Genomic DNA, 25,023 nt, shown 5'->3' on the forward strand with positions numbered 1-25,023 from the left:
AAACCACCAGTTTAGAATACCATTGCCAATAAGAGCAACATTTTTTTAAAAAGCAAGGGGTAACTACAAGTTTACACTATTTAATAATGAACAATACATATGTTGGACACTGGCACCAGTTTAATATAGGAGCCTTTCACATCTGGACACACAGACTCAAGGGACCAGGTATTTGGACACGGATACAGCCACTTTAGGCTAGATCCATAAAGGGACTTAGGTGCCTAACTGTCCCTTTAAATGCTTAAGTCCACACTTGGGTGCCACTGAAATCCTCAAAACCCCTGCTCAGATGCTGCCTAACCCTGTACCCACCTAAGCTCCCCAGGTGCCTAAGTTTCTGCTACTGCGCATGTGCAAGAGCATCAAAGGTAATACCACCAAGCTGCTCACTGCAAGCGAGGCATTCCCTGCCTCTCTTGCCTGTGATGCCTGATCCAATAGGTATATGCTGAGCACCCCTAACCCCCTTAAAGACAGCTTGGGGCAACCAGATCAGGACATTTTCTTTGGGGGGGGGCGCAAAGCAATGTGTGTCTCTCCCCCTCAGGAATACACAATAGGCCAGTGGTTTGGGCATGCATATGAGATACAGGAGGCCTGTTTTCAAATCCCCACTTTGATGTGGAGCTGAGCCTTGGTTTCCCACATCCCAGGTGAGTGTCCCAACCACCTGAACATTAAAGGCTTTTATAAGTGAGATGTAGATCTTCTTAGTCTTGTCCCTAGCGGGTAGCCGTCCACCTCACAAAATCGCTATAGACTTCAGCATGGCACAGTATGACTGGCAGGGTTTACTTAGGAAAGTAGGTTTTTAAGGTAGATGCATTCACAGAGTGTGGAGGCAAATTTGCACAGTCCCTGCCCTCTTCATATATCACTTTCTTTAACCCTAAAGTGAGTCTCTCTCTCAGCCCTCCCCCCATTTTTTTTTATTAAGAATAAAATCCACCAGTCATATCAAACACAGATGGTGGAAGTGAATTTCTTTGGCAAAGGAAGGGAGTTATTGCAATTATTGACAGTGCTGTGGCAGACTAGTAAAGCTACAGGTTTCATACACAGTGCATAGCAAAGGAGTTAATGGTCAAGGATCACAATAAAAGGAAAATTCAAGAAAAGGTAGAATAACTACTAATGCTTTCACAAATGCAAACATTGAACATAGACTGAAATAGTTTGTTTAGTTATCAGACAAGAGTAAGTTCTGAGTATTAATCCTGGAATAAATACGTAGGTCAGTACCACCCGCAAAGCTATTCTGTGCTCCAGCACTGGTTTCTCAAATGCTTCTAGACTGTGGGAGAGCCCAGCCTTGCAGCAGGACTGGGATCACACAGATCCTGCTGCCATAATAGTGGGAGCAGGCTTAAAGAATAGTCCTATGCAGGGCTCTAGACTGGCTCACTGCTAAGGCAACAGTGTCTTGTGTATCACCTACCTGTCTTCCCAATCACCACCCCACACCTTACCTGTGTCAACAATGGTACTTGAATTTGTACATGTACAGTTAACAACACAGTCAAATCCTTTTTCCTGGGCTCCTGATACAGGTATAGCTGCTCCACAGTAGGTGAAGTGACTCTAGCTGCACTCCTGTAGAGCTCCGGAGTTCCCTTCTGTGATTTATTGGCTGAGCTACAGGGGGGGTACAGGGCCGAATCTTAGTACCTGCTTTGAGAAATTCCCTTTAGCTCATGTGGTAGAGGCACAGAGAGGGGTTTTTTGGTAGCTGAAGGACCATCATTCTAGTTCCAGCTTCCCACCTGTGTATGTATGGAAGACTTAAGGGATAACTGATAGATTCATTACAGCAAGATTGTAGCTACAGGCTGAAGTGATTCAGCTTTCTGCTGAAGTACTTGATTGAGATAGCTCCTGGGCTATATTCCCTGCTCATGCCTACAGGTTCCTCCTCTACATTTGTAGTGGTCCCTTAGTGGAATAAACCTCACAGTCTCTCTTTTCCCTAAGCAGCTGTTTCCACAACCATTTGGGTTCTTTTCTGCAAGGAGGGACTGGTCTGCCTCTCAAAGCAGATGGAAAGGGGAAGGCAAAGCTTCACCATGTGACCAGCAAGTGCTCCTTAGAGCCCACTTTGAGAATTCCTGCTCTAGCATTGTACAGGATTTCACACTTAAAAGGATTATCATGAAACCTCTGCACAACATTCACATAATTTCAGAGCACTCTAACCTGGAAGAGCTTTAGAAATGAGATCACTGCAATTTAACTGAAGCGTGATCATTAATATTTCCTCTTACCACTTCAGTTTGATTGCAAAGCTACAATTAAAAATCCACTACATTTGATTTTTTCCCTTAGTACAGCAGTTGGATCTTTTAATTAAATCTTTCACTTAAAGAATCAATTCCATGAAGGTCTCAAAATGACGTCAGAAGCCTGTGCCCACACTCTTCTTTCTGTTTTAGATTTTCTGGTTTTCATTAGTATGTATGACCGATTATTCACAAAGAGAATCCAAGGTTTCTGCTAAGACACTATCTATTCTCTGTTACTGTTCTGTTTCCAGATCACTATATGATAAAGCAACCAGCGATGCCTAATATTTCCAGATCTATACCAGATTTGGAAGGTTGCTGTCTATAATAAAATTTACATTATTCACAGATTCCAAATACAATTATTGTTGAAAATTAGAACTTAAAAGTTTCGTGGTTAGAGTGATGAGAACATTTCACCACTAAAGCATATTCCCAATTACTTACGTGGCAATGGTGGTGTACAGAGTTGAACACTAAGCCTCGTAAATGTTGTTTTAGGTTTTTCTTCCTTGACAAATATTTTGAATTAAGCTTCAGTGTTACTGAAACTCCTTAGAACATCATAAAAAGCTCTGCCTTGCTTGAAAGCATCTTGTATTTTTTTCTCTACTTGTCTCTGAAAATTCTTTGCTAAAAAGCAGAAGAAAGTGTGAATGAATCAATGCTAAGCATTCTTCAACAATGAGAGAACTAGTTCCTTGGTGACTGAAGGCATCAGATCTCAGAATTTGGTGAGGGAGTTTATCAGTTGATTTGAATACAGTATGGCATAGGGGAAGTGTAATGAAAATCACACACAGACTAGACAGTCACATGGATGCAGGGAACTCAATTATTTACCTAATTATGTAGTAGAAAGGGCATATTTAATTTTAAAAAATGAAGAGGGTTGCCAATTGTGGACTGGCAGAGGCTAGTGTCTAGCTTCTCTTTTTCTTCATGTAAAACACAGACCAATAATTACAAATCTTTTTCAATCTATCACTGCAGATTAGATAAACAAGGATGTGAAGCATTGAAGAGTGCAGTGGTGAGGTTAGTTACATATATGAGTGAAAAGCAGTGTCATTCCTATCGCTCGCTTATGACTGCCTTGCCCCTTCAGTGCCAATCTGAATGCAGCTTCAGCTATTAGAAAAGAAAGTTAAGAAATCATCAGTATTTGAAAAAACCTTAGGCAGGAATTTTAAACCTTAGAAATTAACTGTAATATGACTTGACCCATTTCAAAGGAGGGGCAGGTCATGTGAGGCAGGACAATGTGGGAAACTTAATTATTATAACTATCCAAAACATACTTGCCGTGTTGTTCTTTTTGTTCAGCAAAGAACAGATCAGAGGGATCTTTCCTATTCCTTTTACATACAATCCTAATGATAATTACTAGAACCTTCTACTACATTAAAATGCAAGAGTTTGTTTTAAGTTAATCAGAGAAGAGGGAGAGAGCTGTTATAAATTCACTGTTCTTCTGTTTTGCTGCTATTCCTGAACTTCACCACCATAACTGTTATGTTATCAGGACATCCTCTGTAAAATGACTGCAGAACTATACTCTTTGCACCAAAATGTGGTTCATCCAGGCGTTCCTTGATGAATCGAACAGCCTCTTCATTGCTGAAAGCATCCCACAGGCCATCAGATGCTAAGATCATGAACTCTGGCTGTAGTTTGTCCAGATCAAAGGTCAGAATATCTGGGTCAGGGATAACAACATTCAGATTTTTCAGTGGATAATCTCCTAGCGAGCGGGACATGGCCAGAATCCCCTGAACACGCCATGAGCCATTAAAGCTTATGAAGCCACCTGCAATGAAACACAAACTCTGTTAAATTGCATCTCTATGACTTACTGCGAGATTCACTGTAAAATCTGTGATATTCCCAGATAAAAACATTACATATCTCAAAAAGCAGAAGATGCCTGAAGTAAGATAAACATCAATACAATGCAGTGAAGAGTTGGATTGGGTCTAAATGTGAGCCAGTGCTATTGAAATAGCTGAAACATAACATCACAAACCTCCTTTCAAAATGAAGCACAGCGTTGTGTTTTTTTACTCCTCAAATGAGTCTGACAAATTGTTGTCAACAGAGAGGTCTCCCTTATTTTAAGCAGTTTACTTTCCAGTGAGGCTTGTGTCAGTGCTTAGACAATACACTGAAAGTGAATCTCTAGATTCTGATTTTCATAAAGCTCTTCTTCTGCTTTTGTACAATTCACCAACAGGTTTTCCCTCATTTGGAAGGATGTATGAAGGCAATGGAACATTGAAAACACTTGCAGCAAGACCAAAATCTCACTCTAAGGCACATAAACAAAAGCATTTATGGACACCTCCATCAAGTTGTCTTGGGTGAGCTATAATGATAATGACCCAGAACACACTTGTTCTGAAAATAATTCAATTCTCCTTCAGCGCAGAAAATACAATCATGCAAACAAAATACTTAAAAATTGTCATTAAAACCACATATTCTGCATCTCTAACTGTTACTGATGAGGAATAATCCCTATTTACAGAAAAAAAGATTTTGGCAACAATACAAAATTTTGCTTTTTAGACAGCTCAGTTCAAAGGATTATAATGTTCAAGGTGAATAACTTGTATTTACATCAGTGACAGTCAATTTGTGGCTCCAAAATTGCATGTGGCTCTTCACAACCCTAAATGGAATTCTTTCAAGGCAAGCATCTAATTCGATGCTTCACAGCCGACTCTACTTGGGTCTCTGAGCTTCCATCAACATAGCTAACCAAAAATCCCCTATTCCAACCGAAAATCCCCTTCTGTCAGGCTGTAGTGGTTGTAGACTGTGTTTATGCTACAGGGCTATACCACCATAGCTATGCCGGTATAGTCGCCATAGTGTAGATCTCTGGTTCTCAACCAGGGGTATGTGAACCCCTGGGGTACACAGAAGTCTTCCAAAAGGTACATCAACTCATCTAGATATTTGCCTAGTTTTACAACAGGTTACATAAAAAGCACTAGTGAAGTCAGTACACACTAAAATTTCATATAGACAATGACTTGTTGATACTGCTCTATGAACTATAGACTGAAATGTAAGTACAATATTTATATTCCAATTGATTTATTTTATAATTATAAGGTAAAAAGAAGAAAGTAAGCAATTTTTCAGTAACACTGTGCTGTGACGCTTTTGTGTTTTTATGTCTGATTTTGTAAGCAAGTATTTTTTAAGTGAGGTGAAACTTGGGGTATGCAAGATAACTCAGACTCCTGAAAGGGGTACAGTAGTCAGGAAAGGCTGAGAGCCATTGGTGTAGACATGTCCTAAGTTATGATCAAGTTCCTGTGACTTATGCAACACATTAGTTCTAAACTATGTGACAAAGACCCCAGCATTATGTGGCATCTCACTCCCAAAAGCCGTTTCTCCCCTCTCCTAGTCCAGTCAGTCTTGTGTTATTTACTTTGGTATTAGATTTAGTTTATTTTAGGCAGCCCCCAAAATTTGTACTTTCAAAGTGCTGCAAGTTTTGTTCTGACCACGAAGAGCAGCAATGAAGGACTTGTCAGGAGAATATGGAGGCTTCGTTGTTAGGTAGGGAACACCAGCAGGGTTTAGCTCACACAGGAAGCTGTAAGGTTGTTTGGGGAGGCAGCTGAGGGGTTTGGCATTGAGGAGAGGATTCTTTCCCTCCCGCTTCTGGCTGTGAATACAGGGGAGTCTACACTGAGGTGAGAGGGAAGGGGCTTGAATTCCTCATCCCTCACTCCAGCAATCCTTGACCCACCCAGTCCTCTCCCACCTCAATGTCTGCCACTACCTACAAAAGTGACAGATCAGGTGATATCTCAGTGGGGAGGAATAGCTCAGTGGTTTGAGCATTGGCCTGCTACACCCAGGGCTGTGAGTTCAATCCTTGAGGGGGCCATTTAGGGATCTGGGGCAGAAACCTGTCTGGGGATTGGTCCTGCTTTGAGCAGGGGGTTGGACTAGATGACCTCCTGAGGTCCCTTCCAACCCTGATAGTCTATGATATTTGTCACCTCAGTGTTAACATGCCATTGAGATGCACAGGAAAAGTAACATTTTCTCGGAGCCATTGTTTGCAGACTAAGGCGGAGATTACTGCATCTGTTTATACCAGGTTCGCATTCTGAGGGTTGTCTTCTCCATCCCAGGGCTAGGGACTTAACTTTTAAATGAAATCTCATCCTGCAACACAATTATGCAGCTGCATAACTGTATTACACATGGGGTCCCTGATTGTGATACTGCCTTCTAATGATGGAATGTGATGAGGGAAAATTGTAATTCAGCATCATGATGTGGTTATTTTGTGTCTTTCTGTAATTGCCTTTGATAAGACTAACTGTCCACCTCTTCAAAGGTAGTATCATGGTTTTAAATCATTATAAATGTATTAGCATAAAAATCTTATGATCAGATAATGGAAAAATGGAGCAAAGTGGGGTAACAGATATATTATGGTATTGCTATAGACTTCATAATTACAATTTTAGCACTCTGTGTCTGTTATATTTATTGTAAATATTAAAATCTCAAGGGCTGTTAAGCAATATGTAAAAGTATCTAGCGGAGGTATGGATTAGTGTCTGCGTTGTTAATAGCACTGTCTACATTATAAAGGCAGAAGGTTATAGTGCCCCAAGGGTCGGTCCTGGGGCCGGTTTTGTTTAATATCTTTATTAATGATCTGGAGGATGGTGTCGACTGCACTCTCAGCAAGTTTGCAGATGACACTAAACTGGGAGGCGTGGTAGATACACTAGAGGGTAGGGATCGGATACAGAGGGACCTAGACAAATTAGAGGATTGGGCCAAAAAAAACCTGATGAGGTTCAACAAGGACAAGTGCAGAGTCCTGCACTTAGGACGGAAGAATCCCATGCACTGCTACAGACTAGGGACCGAATGGCTAGGTAGCAGTTCTGCAGAAAAGGACCTAGGGGTCACAGTGGACGAGAAGCTGGATATGAGTCAACAGTGTGCTCTTGTTGCCAAGAAGGCTAACGGCATTTGGGGCTGTATAAGTAGGGGCATTGCCAGCAGATCGAGGAACGTGATCGTTCCCCTTTATTCGACATTGGTGAGGCCTCATCTGGAGTACAGTGTCCAGTTTTGGGCCCCACACTACAAGAAGGATGTGGAAAAATTGGAAAGAGTCCAGCGGAGGGCAACAAAAATGATTAGGGGTCTGGAGCACATGACTTATGAGGAGAGGCTGAGGGAACTGGCATTGTTTAGTCTCCAGAAGAGAAGAATGAGGGGGGATTTGATAGCTGCTTTCAACTACCTGAGGGGGGGTTCCAGAGAGGATGGAGCTCAGCTGTTCTCAGTGGTGGCAGATGACAGAACAAGGAGCAATGGTCTCAAGTTGCAGTGGGGGAGGTCTAGGTTGGATATTAGGAAACACTATTTCACTAGGAGGGTGGTGAAGCACTGGAATGCGTTACCTAGGGAGGTGGGTGGAGTCTCCTTCCTTGGAGGTTTTTAAGGCCCGGCTTGACAAAGCCCTGGCTGGGATGATTTAGTTGGGAATTGGTCCTGCTTTGAGCAGGGGGTTGGACTAGATGATCTCCTGAGGTCCCTTCCAACCCTGATATTCTATGATTCTATGATATTAATCATGATAATAAAAATGGGACAACACACAATAGAGAGGAAAACACATTAAGTTATTAGGCTAGCAGGAGTATTTTTTGTTGAGTGGCAGAGAGCTAGAACATTCATCTTTCTAATGAGACCTGTTCTTCTGAAGATAAGAAAAAAAAAATCAAGAAGTTCAATGTCCCTGTGTAGACAAGCCCTTAGAGATGATCTAGACCAAAAACACAGGAACAGGGAATTATCAGGACAGACCTTTAGAGTTTTAAAGTTTATTAGAAATCTTGGCTAGCTCTTGCTTCTGCTCCGTTCTGGAGTTCTGCTCCAAGTAGACTTGCCTAGCATCCAGAGAAAAAGGTATTGGTCTAATAACAACAACAATGAAAATTATAATAAAATCTGAAAATGAAGGAACTCCAACCAAAAGAAAATATGTCAGAAAAGCCTAAACTCTCGGCTGATCATGCTCAGAATAACTACAGTGTGCTTCACTGAAATTCAAGATTGGAGATTAGAAAAGGAAGGCACAATCTATGGAAACTGTTCTTTTATTGCAATACTTTGGTGGAGGACACACTACACAGACTGGGTTTGCCATTAAGATCTTCTCAATATCCCCTTTTTTTGCACCTTATCATTGCCAGATATTTGCCTTTTCTATTGCCATTACTGAGAGAGTGTCCTGCATTTAACATTAGGTATTACTGCTGCTGCAACTGTAATTTGCGGATAAAGAGGACTTCGATATTAATTGGGTTCCCTAAAGGCCCACAGTCATAGCCAGTACTGAAAGAAAAGGCATCAGGAGAGAGGGCTCTATTGAAAACAGACCCTGTAGCCCCTGGGGGCACTATGCAACATGGTAAAAAACAAAACAAATCCATAACTAACATTCATCCTCATAAAATGAAAGGAATGGAGAATGCAGATGTCTGGTACAAATTTAGAAAAACAGGAATGGGAGGGAACAATAAGAAATACGGTGCTAATAGAAGCCATTCTAAAATCCCATTTTGTGGTGGGAAGTTTTTAGGGGCTTTTTAAGAAGTGGGAAGAGAAGCATCTCAGGAGACTTCAAGATCCACTCCCTGGTGATAATACTGAGCACTTATCACAGTTTTAATTCACAGATCTCTAAATGCTTTACAATGGGGGAATAAGCATTATCATCTCCATTTTACAGACAGAGAAACTAAGGCACAGCACAGAAGTGCTTGTGCTAAGGCCAAACATCAGTTCAGTGATAGCATTTTAGGAATGGAAGCCAGGTCTCCTGACTTCCAGTCTGCTGCTCTGTTAAATGTACTATCCTGCCTCCCAAGGCCACCACAACAAAGATGTGATTGGCTGCCTGTTTAAGATACAAGAGTTACAGGTATGGTCATTTCCTGCAATATTCTTGAAAAACCTTACTGAATTAAGTTTAAGTATCCTTGGAGCCTATTGTATTAAATGAATGATTTATGTATTAGTGTCGGCCAAGACTGTATGTAGGGGGGAGAGGCAATGTGAACCTCTGGGAAGTATTATGAACTTCAAAGGACTGTATTGCATAATGTGCCAAACAAAAATGAACTTTTGGACAAAGCAGTGTCAAGTGGTTTGCCTGGGGAATCTCTAAGGGGAGGTGAATGCAAGTTCCCCATCTCCGTTTATGCAAAAGCCCAGCCTTTTGCAGCTATGCCCTGAGAAGGGGACCAATGTCTACTGATTACCTGTTCCCAGAGTCTCAAGTTCAAAGGCCCAGCTGCATAAAGGAAAGACTGAGCTATTCATGGGGGTGCTAATTCTCAGCTAGGGCTGGTATGGATTTGTAGCCACAGAAAAACCTCTTAGCAGAGTCTGAAGGACTGACTCCTACCAGAGCCCTTGTTGAAGTTGGGGTGATCTCTGGTAAGCTTATTAGCATATGTGTAGGTTATTTTTTGTTTTTAACGTTTTCTCTGTAATGCTTCCACCATAAGAATAAATGTGCTTGTTTAGGAAGAGCTGTGTAGCTGCAGGCAATTACAGCTGTTCATAGCTTTCCGAGGCACAGCAAAGTGCAGACGCTGGCCTCTTTAGGCAGTCTGGCTTACTAGGAGAATCATAGTGTAGGCAGGGAACTGTGCAGCCTGGAAAAATACCTGGTCAGGAGGGAGAGATGTGGGTTTCCACCCAAGAGAAATGACAGCTGAGGAGCTAGGAGCCTACAGTGGGCGCCCTTGAAAATCCACGGAGGGTGAATACAGGTGCTGTTGCCTTAAACTTATACAATGATGATCGCTAAATGATGGGTGATGTCTGAGAGCAAAAATTTATCAGAATGAGGCTCTGAGGCTTATTTTTCTTTAAAAGACAAAGGGTTAAGGAAGATGGAAAAGGTAGATTTGAGCAGCACAAATGTTAGAGACAGAAAATGCTGTCATGGGGTCAATGTGACTGGAGGTCTTTCAAGTGCTGAGACACCAGCATCCCTTGTTATAAAAAAACACCCCAGGGAAAATGCCTCTGTCATACAGGATGATCGTGATATCCCAAGACAGATGTAAGAGGAGTGGATGACAAGGATGGGGAAGGCACCTTTCTACCAGCAAATTTCTTTTCTGCAATTTGTTTATCTAATCTTCTCAGGTGAGGGATGAGCAGTTCCAAGAAGGGGTTATAATGGTTTAAAACAAGCATGTCTACTGTATTTTTGTGAATACTCAAGAGACTGAAAAACTATAAGGAGCATCTGCAAGTTTTTGTTTCCTCAGGACAATGAACTGTTGATGCACAAACAATTTAAACTCGTGTGTTCATTTACACAGGAATACAGGAATTGCCATACTGGATCAGATCCAAGGTCTATCTAGTTCAGGATCATGTCTCTGACAGTGGCCACCACCAGATGCTTCAGAAGAATGTAAGAATGACCATACTGGGTCAGACCAATGGTCCATCTAGCCCAGTATCCTGTCTTCTGACGGTGGCCAGTGCCAGATGTTTCAGAGGGAATGAACTGAACAGGGCAATTATTGAGTGATCCATCCTCTGCTGTCCAGTCACAACTTCTAGCTGTCAGAGGTTCAGAGACACTGAGGGCATGGGATTGGGAGAAACCCTGCAATAAGCAGAGGTGAGATAATCTGACCCTCTGAAGATCTGATTCTAATCCTAATAGTTAGATTGGTTTAAACTCTGAAGCATGTGGTTTTATCTCCATTCCAATGCTCTTTGTTAGCATTTAATACTTAGTCCTGCCTTGAGTGCAGGGGACTGGACTAGAAAACCTATCAAGGTCCCTTCCAGTCCTACGATTCAATTCTATGATTAACTAATGTAACTGGATATTCTTCTTATCCATACAAATGTCCAATTCCTCAGTCTTGCTAAATGCTTGGCCTCAAACTACATATCTACCCTAAAAGAATATATACCACTCAGTAAATATGAAACATCTTCCTAAAGCAGGGGTCGGCAACCTCTGGCACGCGGCTTGCCAGGGTAAGCACCCTGGCGGGCCGGGCCAGTTTGTTTACCTGCCGCGTCCGCAGGTTTGGCCAATCGCGGCTCCCACTGAACGCAGTTTGCCGCTCCAGGCCAATGGGGGTGGTGGGAAGCCGTGGCCAGCACATCCCTCGGCCCGCGCCGCTTCCCACAGCCCCCATTGGCGTGCGGCGAACTGTGGCCAGTGGGAGCCACGATCGGCTGAACCGGGTGCTTACCCTGGCGAGCAGCATGCCAGAGGTTGCCGACCCCTGTCCTAAACCCTTCACGACTGTCGTTCAGAACTCAAGTTATTATTACACAAGTGTTATGCTCTGAAACCTCAATTCCAGCTGGCATCCTTGATAGTAGCTTCAGCAGAGGTAGTGAGGTTCGAATAGGTTATGCAGCCCCAACTGCCCTCATTCCTAGAAGTGGTCTCTTGCAGCAAAGGTTGTTGGTGTTATATGGAGAAACTTGCATTGCTGCTGCCACTGATTAACCTATTTGTGGAAGTAAGCAACTGGGTGCAGTGGATAGGACACTCAATGGGGTGTCAGGAGACTTGGGAGCTATTGCCAGCTTTGCTACTGACTTGCTAAGGAGTCCTGGACAAATCGCTGACTCTGCCTCTGTTTACCCATGTGCACTTTGAGATCTATGGCTCAGAAGTGCTATATAAGTGCTAATTATTTTATACCATGGAAACTTCATTCTCCAAGATGTCAATTTGGCACCTTTCAGGAGCATACATATATGAAAAAAATAATTGTGTATTATCTACAGAATAAATTATTAAAGAATGCTTTATTTGAACTGACAAGACAAGTTTATAATCTTACCAGCTCTTTTAATCCTCTTTCTCTCCTTCAGTTGATAGGGTTTGTGATCATGTGACAAAGGGATAGCATTTCCATCCTTATCACACAGGACTCCCCGTGAATCACCAACATTGGCCACTGTAAGTTCTTTATCTGACAGCAATGCAATCAAACAGGTCGTACCTGAAAAAGAAGGGGGAGAAAAAGAGGCAAGACAATGAAATAAACATCACCACTAGTTACACTGCAGTTTCCTCCGTTGTTATCTGTACTCAGCAGCCATAGGGAACAGCAGCAGCGCATGTATCTGACTGAAACATCTAGTACTTTGATGACAATCTATTTCATGGCATTGATCAAATGTGACAGTCCATTTTGTCTAACAATATTTTTAGTCTATCAGATTTTAACTCTGATGTGCTGGGGGAATGACCCTGTAATCCCAGCCTAGCATCTCTCATCTGTTTTGTCATTTAGACAGTATTAAAATGACTCTATATCATAAACCTGCTTGGAAACAGAAACTTCTTCCAGGATACAGCTTGTATATCTCTCTCATGGGATGATGGGTAAAATCGCTGTTAAAAAATAAGGTGTTTGTTGCTCAGATCTGATAAAATTCACTAGCAGGAGAATGTGCTCCAAATAAAGAAAGGCAGAGAGAAGTTGGGATGGGGGAAATCAGTTCCCAGTCTAGGCCTGATAGCTCTCTTCTCTTGCTGGTCAAGGAAAGTAATAGAGAAAAGTTCTCTCGGCACAACAGCCTAGTAACAGGCTTACTGAATGGCAGCTACTACTTTAAAAAAACCGCATTAATAAAATAAATCTGGTCGAAGTATAACCTTCTGTGTGCCTTTACGGAAAGAACCGCTGTCAAAATTGGGAGCTTATGTACATCTGGCCATGCCAACCCTCAGCATTAGATGTAAATAGGTTGTACATCCTCTGCAGGGAGCTATCAGGGTATAAAGTATGATTTAAGATAGTGGCAAGGGCGAACTTGAGGATATGTTGCACTGTATATTTGATGACAAGACAAGAGCAAAGTGGCTAAGGTCACTGTTAGCAAATAAGAGATTTGAAGGATATAGTATGTTGGTTGTTGTATCAAATAAATAAGGATACCCAGGTATTGTGGCTCATTTGTCCATTTAGTAGAAATGAAAATGAAAAAAGGCCAATTTTAATCAAGCTACTATTTCATGTTTTCCATTTTTCCAGTTTGGAATCTGATTAACTTGATTTTATGTATAAAGTTTTATATACACATTGTATCTTGTATTAGTTTGGGGAAGGCAAAAGCCAAATATAAAGTCAAAATGAAATCATTGTGTGACCTGGAGGTCCAGACAAGTTATCTATATGAAAATATGAAGTTTTGTAACAAAAGGTAACTTCAAAATTGTCATTACATTAATGCTTATTGCTTATGGATTACACTTGCACCTGGACAAGATGGTGTAAATGCTCCAAAACACTTAAGAGTCACAGAAATAAAACAAGAATTTGAGTTTATAAAAAGAGCCTGCAAAATAAATAAAAATGAACAACAGTTTGCAGTCATGAACCCCACAACCTAGCGGTGAGCTAGATAAATATTATAATCCATTTTTGCACTGTTGCACTTTCAGTTTGGTTTGCACTATTTATTTAAAGGTTTGCTTTTTGTTACTTAGTCAGATTGTTTTGGTAAATGTATTTTCAAACAAAAAGCAATTGTTAGTTATCCATCAGTTCAATTCAAACCTTATTTCTGGGCTTTGTTACTGTTTCATAATAAAAACTGTTTTTAATCCATTTTAGTCCATTATGATTCATCACTGTATGTAATATAAAATCCTTTAAATACAGCTAAAATAATTCATACAGTTTTACAAAAATATATAATGTCCCACTTCCACCACCCATAAGCAATACTACACTGCTCACAATCTACCCCCATCTTTCCCTCCACAGATTAGCATGTTCAAGATAGAGACTCAAAATACGAACAATAGGCATCCCAGACAATATTCCGCAGGGTGTGAGCGTTCTCTATGGGGCACCCTGCTGGCTGCTCAAACCACCAAGTCTCTGTGCCCTACGCTCCCACCCATCGTTAAGGCTTTCTCCTTTAGTCTCACAAATATTGGGCAGAATGCAGCTATAATGGTCGGGACGTTTTTTTCTGTTGCTTCCAAATGATTGCATAAGCAGCACCATCTGCCTTTCAAACAGCCAAAAGAACACTCGACCTCCATTCTGCAGCTACACAGGCGATAGTTAAAATGTTCCTTCCTTCTGTCCAAGCAGCCTGTGAATCACTTCATTAATCAGGGCACCAGAGGATAAGTGGGGTCTCCCAGAGTACTGGACCATCCTCCACACCATTAATGTCCTCAGTGGGCACTGGGGAAAACAATCCTTTCTCCATTAATTTAAATAAAACTGAGTTCCAAAAGATCATCACATTGCAGACCCTTCCAGACCACCCAACATTTATGTTTGTAAGCCTCCCATGGTGGACCACCAGTCTTTGGAGAATGATGGAGAAACACCCTTTTCTATTTATAAATTCTCTGCTGTGGTCCTACGGAGTGTGTGTGTTTGGGGGGAATGATAGGCACCTGGGTGCCATCAATTGCCTCTATACAGTTTGGGAACCCCATGCATGCAAAGCCATCAATAATCGACTTAGCATTACCCAGCTTTACAACCCAGCTAAACTGTACCTTATCTCCACTAGAGCAGCAGCTCCAGGGCCAGTTCTGCACAAATCTTAAGAAAAGATGGCCCTCCCCCATCCTGAAAGTCTCTTACGACTGCTGGTCACCCCAGGTCTGCAAAACAACCCTCTCTCATCTATCCATGCTGGTTTGCTGGGCCTAGAAACAGTTCTGAACGCTGTGTAGCTGAGTCAGGAACCGGTCCTTTAGTTCCAACAGCTCGGTGTCCTCGTCCTGCTGCAACAGCTTTGTAGTGTTCTCCTGCTGCTGCTGTTGAATATTCCCCTGCACCCAGCACCATCTGTTCAGTGGTGCAGCGGGCAAGGTCTAGTGCCAAATGTGTTCAGTTTTGAATGCTGTAATACAGTGAAGGAGCCACTGCATAGTCGCGCTAGTCACCATGACAGTGCAGTGCATTTCTGGGTACATGCTGGCACACAGCAATTCAAAAATGGTGCTAGCTTACACAAAAGGAAGCATGGGGTGGAAACAGTAGAAACATATATATTTTGAACCTACCTGGCTTCCCCTTTGCATCCCACAATTCACAGCAAAAAAATTTCACGATGCACTCTGTTCAGTCGCAAAGCAAAGGACCACAGGATACCCCTGACAACGTAACTCCCTCTCAGTTCACAGCAAACTGCCATCGTGTGTTCACACGATGCACACTGAAAACGGGACAGGTGCCTCACCTGCATGCTATTGGTGCAACTTACCATTAACCCCCGTGTAGCGCGGTGGACACCCGCTCCTGCCTGGCAGGGCTTGAAAGCAGCCCTGCAGAGGGCTGCAGCTCTAAAAGCTGGGCTGATTGGGGAAGTGGCCGCAGCTGGGCCACGCCCCAATCAGGCCACAGCTGGCCTGTATAAAATGGCTGGGAGCCAGGAGCACAGAGAGTCTCTCTCTGCCTTCAGAAGGAGAAGGGCCTGGCTGCAGTGAGCTAGACACAGGGTACCTGAGTGGAGCAGGGCTGGGGAAAGGTTGGGAAGCCCCAGCCTGGAAAGCCCCAGGCTGCGGCCAAGCAGAAGGCCAAGGGGTACTGGGGATTGCAGAGGGCAGCCCAGGGCTAGGCCAAGGCAGCAGGTCCAAACCCAACCTTGCCGATGATGAGTGGCCTATACTGCAGTCTGCCCCAGGGAGCGGGGGCTAGTTGGTGACTGGTAGTGGCCTTATTCTGAGGCGAGGTAGGGATAGTGGGTGGGGGTTCCCCAGGGAGGGGAGACCCTAGTACTGAGGGGTGTACTGCTAGGGGGCAGCACCGCAGATAAAAGGGCACCGGGGTCTGGGAGGGACATGGGGCCAGAGGACAGGCGGACCACTAGCCTGCAGAGGGTGCTCTGATGACTGGATCGAGCTGATTCCCCAGATGACCAGCAGGAGGCGCCGCAGGGGTGAGTCCGCTCCTCTACACCCCCCCAATATGAACATACTTTAACTTTCATGCTGTCATTGAAAACAAAGAACCAGGAATCGTTAGAAATAAATAATATAGGAATGTTATTGTGGGGTATCAGAGGGAACAATGATGGCAAACATTTTGGAGGTGTATCAGTTGTTTCTGTTCCTGCATTTCTGTCCCTTCTCCCTAAATTCCTTAGTCTCTTGAAATTGGAGGTCAGAAAAAAACCCCAAACTGATACCTTGTAAGTCATCCTAACTACAAAACATACTTCTCTGCATGACAATTGTTGATAATCCCTTCCCTACTTTCCTTTCTGCACTATTTCAGTATAGCTGGCAAGGATATTTGCCTCTCTTCTAGACACCTATTGTGTTTTCATCTCTGGACAATACACCGCTACCTCGATATAACGTGACCCGATATAACACGAATTTGGATATAACGTGGTAAAGCAGTGCTCTGGAGGGGGGGGGGCTGCACACTCTGGTGGATCAAAGCAAGTTCGATATAACGCGGTTTCACCTATAACACGGTAAGATTTTATTGGCTCCCGAGGACAGCGTTATATCGAGGTAGAGGTGTATGATAAATACTCATGTACTAGCAAGTTCTGTTTCAGGCAAGATATATTTTAAAGAATACTTCCAGACAAACTGCTCTGTGTAAAGAGAATATCCTTGAATTACTGAATAGTATTTACCCTATTTCAGATGCCTATGATATTTATAAACACATCAGAAGACTGGATTATTTTTAGTACAATGATTTATCAATATAAATAAATTATTCCATCAAAAACTTAACAATGAAAAAATAGCAGATAAACATTAAAACATCACTAAACAAACCAGCTCTTCAGAGAGAGAGAAAAGCATGTTCTTGGGGTTTGCTTTAATTCTTGATGAAGAGCCCTATTGTACTGTTAACTGAAAATCGGCAAGCAAAATATCCAATGGACATGGCAGCAAAAGCTGTGATACTTCAAGCCTTCCACAATTCGTGCTTCAGAAATTGCTGGAGAGAGTGATTATATGGCTAGAACACCCATCAAAACAAATGCCAACAATGTAAATTGCCAGTAGGGAACCCAGAGATGCAACAAAGAAATACAGGAAGGCATGGCTATACACCTTCATCATCAGGCCCAGAGTTCTTAGTATTCCTCATCCACTCACACAGGTGATAATGGTCAACATTGATGTGTCATCCCAGTACCATCATCTTTTTAAAAATTTAAATGTTATTCATTTCCAATATTTAATTGATACAGAGCACAAAAGCTGCACAAAACTAAAACCAACAAAAGAAAACACCTTCTGTTTTTTCTTCTTTTCCATCACTGCAATATATTGATGGTCATATACATTTGAACTCTAGCTTTTTAAAAATATTGCCCTGCTTTAGGGGACTTTAGACTTGCTATCACAATTTAATGAATCTTTTAAAGGAGAGAGCAAGCAAGCAAACAAGCCTTTTTTAATGTTCATTTACATACTTCCAAAGAAAGTTCCTGACATTTAGCTGAGACTACGGAGTACTGCTGAAATTAATTTAGTTTCACATCAACACAACCCATACTCCAGTATCATTTAACAGTAAATAAAATTAAATTCCATGGTTGCTTTCTTATCTTTTTAACCTAGGTCAAAAAAGTACAAGGTGAATTTTCACCTGTTAGCTAATTTATATCTGATTATTCATAAGAGTGAGGTTTTACCATCTCACATAATAGAGACTAACAAGGAAAAATAGCGTTAGCTGGGAAAAGACAGGGATGGGCGGTATCCAAAATCTTTCATAACTTTTCTGACATGTATTTATTTATCTACATTAGAAGGAGTATGATGCATAAAGGGATCTCGATAAAAATGGACCTCAGAAAACACAAACCACTTCTACAGCACGTATATGCCCATCCTTATGTGGATCACAGGAAAATAGATAAACCAAACCCTCACAGAAATGGGGTAGGCAAAACAGGAGGGCTGCACATAGGAGAAGCACATAGGAGAAGCACACCTGCAATTATGGAATTTGCCTGTAGCTTCTAGGACTATTTAAGGTAGATAGCTAATGATGCAGAACCACTATGCAGCCAAAAGGAGGAGGTGGAGGGGAACAGCTACTCTATATAGCATGTTCCATGGAGAAACCACAACTTAGAACATAAAGACCATATGTTACTGATGCACTGACAAGCAGTCATATGCGGCCAGTTAGTAGCGGGGAAGCTGCTTCTTGTGAGCAGGGGCAACAGGATGATCTAGCCATGCTGCCAGTGCCAGGGAGGGGACCATGGGAGCTGCATGAGCTAGTAGGTGGGTTATATAAGATGGAGTTCTGCAAGAAGTTCCTGATGGCATGTCCTACAGATGTTGGTCTAGTGGGAATTTGAGATCATAGATTTAGCAATGCTAGCAAGCCTGCTTCCCCAAGGGATCATATCATGGCTTCTCAGGAGTACATGGAGTGCTTTCAAAGCAGGATCTCCCCACCTGAATCTTTTTTTAAACAAAAGATTTTTAAACCAAAGATTCAGAGAATTCATCAAACTAGAAGTCCTATACATCCAACTATTAGCAGTGACTTCAGGCCTCTGTGCCTTGACTCCTGCAGAGATGAATTAGGATTTGAGCCTATGTTCTGGGGGTCTTAAATCTAAATCCTTATAATGTCAGTGACTTGCTGCGTGGTTGTCCACATCAAGAATTACAGTGTTTCAGTGTTGTAATCCCTGTGTTCATACTTGATAATGTCATGACTGGTATAAGTAAAATATTCTGTTTAGATGCACTGTGTTGGTTCTCAAGGATGACTTAAAATAAGGGTCTGCTCTGCACAGCTTCAACCTGGAAATATTTTTCACTATACAGTTGGTTATATAATTTTTTTGCAGCTGACTGAAAGGTTATAAAACTAAGTGGGAACAGCTTCCAGTTTGTTGCTAAGAAAAAAATGTTAATTTTAGTATGATGAGACGCACAGTCAGGAAAGTAACTGAAGTACTTTCCTCATGGATTGTATTTTCTAAATGGACAACCTACCTAATTCTCAATTACTGAGGGACAATCTCCACTCATTGTTATATTTTGCCTTCCACAACCAAATCTCTGTACAACTTTTCATGAGTGATGTACCTCAGTTTTCGGATTCTAATATCTAAACTGTATTGTTAAATCTATTCACCTAAATTTGGGTTATTACTGATTATGTATTCTATGTATCATATGACTTTAAAAACAAACTTTGTATTTGTGGATAATCTAAGCACTATACCCAGATGTACAGACACTCTTTTCTCAAACTATGTACTATCTAATTTTTTTAACATTAGCTTTAATAAAATTTTTGAGGGTTCACCTAATTACAGTATATATAGAGAAGGCTCTCTTATGCAAAAACCTAAGGAGCCAACAAAAATCAGTTGCCTAGCAGAAACATTCTTTAACTAAAAGTCAAACAAAATTGTACTGAAGTCACTGAGTTTATTTAAAATGGACACATTAAAAGGGCCAGTCGTAATCTACGGGATTGAGCACCATGCAACCTGTATTCTATTACCAACTCCGCCACATGCTCACTGCATAGCTTCAACTTCTCTGATCTTATCTGTACCAGGTATGAAAAATTTTCCACAAGTGCAGCTGCATTGGTGGTAGCACTAAAACAGACAAGGCACCAGTGGCTACTAGTGTTACTGTGTTGTATTGACCTGATCTAAGCAGATTTAGAGGATTCTGTGATTTAAACACTAGCACTGTCTGTACTAGCATTCCCATCATTACTTACCACCAATGGAGATACACCAGTAACAACAACAGTGGGAATTTTTTTTAAAAGCCTAGTATGTATACAATCTTAATGATTCATTTACCTCTATTTGTAAATTAGGGATGATGATCCTTACTCATATTTGTGAAGTTATCTGAGATCTATGGATAAGTGTTCCTGTTAATAATATTACTATTATTATTATTACTGCTTATGATAACAGGGATTTGCCAGCTGGAGCTAGCCCTTAGTATAGGATAAGATTGCTACCTTTCAGGACCCTGGGTAGCAAGCCTGTTAGTCTGCAGTTCAAAATGAAGGATGCAAACTATTTTGGCACAGTGCAGTTGTTCATTCAAACTAAAAAAACAACATACAGCAACTTTGAGATCACTGAATTCTCTGCCTGAACAACAGTATCAGTTTTTCAACTGCACAAAGCTCCTTCTGAATAAGAAAATTAAGGCAGGAGACTACACCCTCATGTGCCCTCATTTACTTCCTGTGACAGAGGTACAAGTAGTAAGTAAAGTGCTGTCAGACTGCAGGGATCTAGAGAGTCCTGAAATCTCCTGACTGCCTTTTTGGATATGCTCCTAAGACCTAACAAAACAGATTTTTTTTTTTACATTTTTAAAAGCTTTGTTTTCAAGTCAAATATGGTGGAGCAAAGGTAAAGGTCAAATAACCTGTTTGAATTGAAAATAAAGCTGAAAAGGACTCATTGCATCTCAGGAGTGAAATCCAAAATGGCAACCAGATGTAACAGGACTCACAAACAGTACAACAGCTGGTATTATCTGTACATTTGCCACACTTTTACAATTATTTTTACTTTCAGAGTTTCTAGAGTAACTCTAGAAAGATACAGCAATTGAAAGGTGAGTGGATAGCATAAAACCTCAGTTTTTAACCTTAGTACCTTCTTAGTTTGACATTTGCAACAGACTCCATTGTCTCTCATGTGAACAAATTTATCTTGATGCTCAGCAAATAACCTTCCCCTTTTCTAGTGATGCTAACAGAACATATATTTTTTCCCATCGACTATGTAAATAAGGTAAAAATGAATACCATCAGGTGTACAGAAACCTGAAGAATATACAGGTAAGAAAAATATTACAGACGACACTCTGGAGATCAAGATATTTACAAAGAAAAATATTTCATAAACGTAATTTTTGTTTAGCATTTGTAATTATGGATGTAACTATGAATATAGCCTTACGGTATATATGTGCTATGTGAGCGTGAGAGAAAAGAACTGAAGACAGGATATAATTTCCAATTTGATTTATGAAAGTTCAGTAGTTTCAATCTTTACCACACTGCCTGAATGATGGCTGAGTTAGCACTGAATCCCTGACCTCACCATACACCCTGCCATTGCATGAGAAAGCAAATTTATTTTACTTTGTTTCCTTTTCCATCTATTTTATTTCATTCGTTTAACCTTGTATGGAGGTAGAAAACATTGTGCTCATCAGTTGCATCCAGATTTAATGCAACTGCACAGTGGAAAATTCCCAACATAAAGGGTCTGAAATTGAGAACATGTTGTATTAGTCCCTAGTTACAACCAGCTGAATAATACCCTGCTGAGCAGTTTAAAAAGAAATCATCAGGAAATTGAAACCCTGTAGTATACCGGCTGCATAGACAATTTTTTTTTAATGGAATAAGATTTCTACAATTAGAATTTTAGAGTTAAAAAGTGTAAATGGTAAAAGTCAAGGATGCACTGACTCTACTGGGTTTTACATAATTATTTTGTCTAAAGAAGAAAAATTCATCTGAAAATAAGAGAAATCTGGTTAAAAGTAATTACATACTACAGGCAAGATCCAACTCCCTTTACAGTCCATTGAAGGATTCCCATTTACTTCCTTGGGAGTTGGATATGACTCTATATGGGTGTACAAAGTGGGTCAAGGTATTTGCAACTGGATACAATGCTTTCCATCTTCATCAGGTCATTGGTTCAGTCCCACTCTGATGAATAGTCATTGCCAGCTGAAGGCTGTTCAGTGGGCTATGAAAAATGAGTTGGTGTTGTAAGTCCAGTATCGGACAAATATCCACACAGTTAAATAAATAAAATCAACCACCAGTCACAACTGGCACAGTGATTAGCGGTCTCAGCAGAAAGGCTAAGGTTTGACTGATTCTGTAGATTTCCTCTCAGGACTAGGTTCAGCTTTAGGCATTGTATTTTAGGGGAGAAATGCAAAGAATTGTGCACCAGGGACCTTTCTTGGGAACAAAGTCCTTTTTTTAAACCACAGAAGTTATACACCCCAGTTATACATTTCTTTGCACTGCCACTGCCGGGGTTCTAGGACCTCTATGGCTAAAAAAGAGGACTTTATTCACAATGTATGTCCATGTAGCTTTTTTCATGGACACTATATTCACCTTATAAAGAAAAATACTGACAAACAGACCTTATTTTGTGGTTATGGCAACTAATGTTCCATACATTACTATAATCAAAGAAATGTTACTGGTCTTAATTTCTAAACAGTTTGCTTTATATTCCCTTTATTGATGCTCTGAACAGTCCTTTTAATTTCCAAATCTGCTGAGGAGGAGCAGCAGCATCCGCCATTGTTTCATCAAGGTGAAAAAAATTAACAAAGAGAAAACGAAATTGGGCCACATGGGAAAAAGAATAAAGCCGCATAAGATTGACCCAGATAAATATGGAGAAGAGCTCAGAGTGAATCTAAAAATAGTTGAAGGTGCCCCCTCTTGTTGACAGGATTTCACGTTTGGATATATTCACTGAAGGATGTTATGGGGGGGAGCTAAGAGATGATGTAGCTGATGCAGGCAGAAAGGGACAAAGTGGAGGTCTGGGACCAACATCTATGCACAAAAGTAATTCCAAAGGCTGAATTCAAAAGGAGCAGCAAAGGACTGGAACTTAGTGAATAACAATGTGGACAAGGCGAACACTCATTGACAATCACACAACAGGAAAGATTAAATAAGTAGATGTAAAATGAGGACTAAGTTCTTTGGGACAGGGACTCTCTTTGTTTTAAGCAACAGAGGGTCCTGTGGCATCTTTAAGACTAACAGAAGTTTTGGGAGCATAAGCTCACTTGAAGTGAGGTTCTTACCCACGAAAGCTTATGCTCCCAATACTTCTGTTAGTCTTAAAGGTGCCACAGGACCCTCTGTTGCTTTTTTACAGATTCAGACTAACATGGCTACCCCTCTGATACTATCTTTGTTTTGTGCTAGGTGCTGTACAAACACAGAAGTCATGGACCAGGACCCTAAGGCACTACAATAATACAAATAATAACAACCACCGTCACCAAGACTACAGCAACTGTGTAAGGCTGTCCAGACGGCTTTAAATATCAGCTCTTCATTTGATCTGCAGCCCTGGATCAACTTTCTCACTCCCCAAAAGAGCTATTCACTTTACTTGATCTTCACCAAATGCTGCTATCTCTCAGATCAATCTGTTGCTGCACTTCTCCTCTCTGACCATAACCACCTTGTTAGAGAGACACTGTGGGTGAGGTAATATCTTTTATTGGACCAACTTCTGTTGGTGAGAAAGCAAGCTTTTGAGCTTACACAGAGCTCTTCTTCTGGCCACAAGTGAAGTGCTCTGTGTAGCTTGAAAGCTTGTCTCTTTTATCAACGGAAATTGGCCCAATAAAAGATATTACCTCATCCACCGTGTCTCTCTAATATCCTGGGACAAACATGGCTACAACAACACTGCATACATAACCACCTAGTCTCTTTCAGCATCACCCATCACCCCCAACTTACCTTCTCACTTTACACTTCCATGACTTCGTCTGTCAGCATAGATGACCTCTCATTTGCTCTCAGCATTCTCCTCCCTGTGCTCTCTTCTTTCTTCCACTGATATGGTTGTTGTTTTTCTCCAGATGTCATTCTCCTCCACCACCGACTCTTTTGCCTCCCTCTCATCCCTTCCACCAACCCCCAGCCTGGCTAACCCCCAATATTCACTTCCCCTGCTCCTGCTCCTCACTCTGCGGAGTGTCTCTGGTGGAAAGCCCGTGACCGTCTCCAACTTAATTGAATCCCACCTGCCTTTTCGCCACCTTTGACTCACCCCTGAAGCCCTCCCGATCTTCTGCCTCGACTTCTCTTTGTGCACAGGATCTTGCTGATCTCTTTCAAGAGAAAAATTAACAAAATATCACATGACCATTCCCTTCTTGTCAAGTTGCCTTTCCTCTTCTACCACCGTCTCCTCCTTCCCTGTCACAGACATAGACGTTTCTTGTCTGCTCTCCTGTTCTAATGCCTCCACTTGTGTCAGTGACCCCATCCCAACCCATCTCCTCCCTTATTCTTCTCAATCTCTCACTCTCCGGTGGCTCTTTCCCTTCACAATACAAACATTCTTTAGTCTTCTCCATCTTAAAAAACCCACCCTTGACCCCACTTTCCTCTCCAACTACTGCCCCATCTCCCTTTCATCTCTAAGCTTATTGACTGCACTGTCTATAATCAGTCTGGAGTTCCTCTCTGCCAATTCCATCCTAGACCCAATCTAGCTTCCACCCCTTCCACTCAACTGAGCAGCTCTGGCAAAGTCTCTACACAACCTCTTCATAAATAAAGCTCAGAACCAGTACTTCATCCTCATCCTCCTTGACCCATCAGCCACATTCGACACCATCAACCATACTCTTCTTCTTGAAATCTTGTCCTCCCTTGACTTCTGTGACTCTGTTTTCTTCTGATTCTACCCTATGTCTATAATCACTCCTTTGATGCATCTTTCAGAGGATCCTCCTCATTCCCCCTCCAAATTTTTTGTGGTGATTCCATGGGGCTCTGTCCTTGGCCGTCTTCTCTTCTTCCTCCATATCTTAACTCAGGTAATCTCATCCACAAACAAATTCAACTACTATCTTTATACTGACAACACATAAATCTGCATCTCTTCTCCAGACCTGTCTCCAGCTGTCCAAACTAAA

General features: G+C 41.5%; 1 protein-coding gene across 1 annotated transcript in view; it reads right to left on the reverse strand.

Moving 5' to 3' along the window:
* Positions 1 to 272: 272 nt before the first annotated feature.
* The window catches only part of PPM1L (protein phosphatase, Mg2+/Mn2+ dependent 1L), a 189,389-nt gene continuing 164,638 nt past the window's right edge, over positions 273 to 25,023 (reverse strand). The window contains exons 3-4 of the mRNA XM_026650029.2: positions 12,182 to 12,343; positions 273 to 4,092 (exon numbers count right to left, since the gene is read on the reverse strand). Of these exons, the coding sequence (XP_026505814.1) occupies positions 3,746 to 4,092; positions 12,182 to 12,343 (509 nt within the window). The 3' untranslated portion in view covers positions 273 to 3,745. The remainder of the gene's footprint in view (positions 4,093 to 12,181; positions 12,344 to 25,023) is intronic.

Source organism: Terrapene carolina, unplaced genomic scaffold (genome assembly GCF_002925995.2).
Source record: "Terrapene carolina triunguis isolate 2854851 unplaced genomic scaffold, T_m_triunguis-2.0 Scaffold88, whole genome shotgun sequence".
Taxonomy (NCBI): Eukaryota; Metazoa; Chordata; order Testudines; family Emydidae; genus Terrapene; species Terrapene triunguis.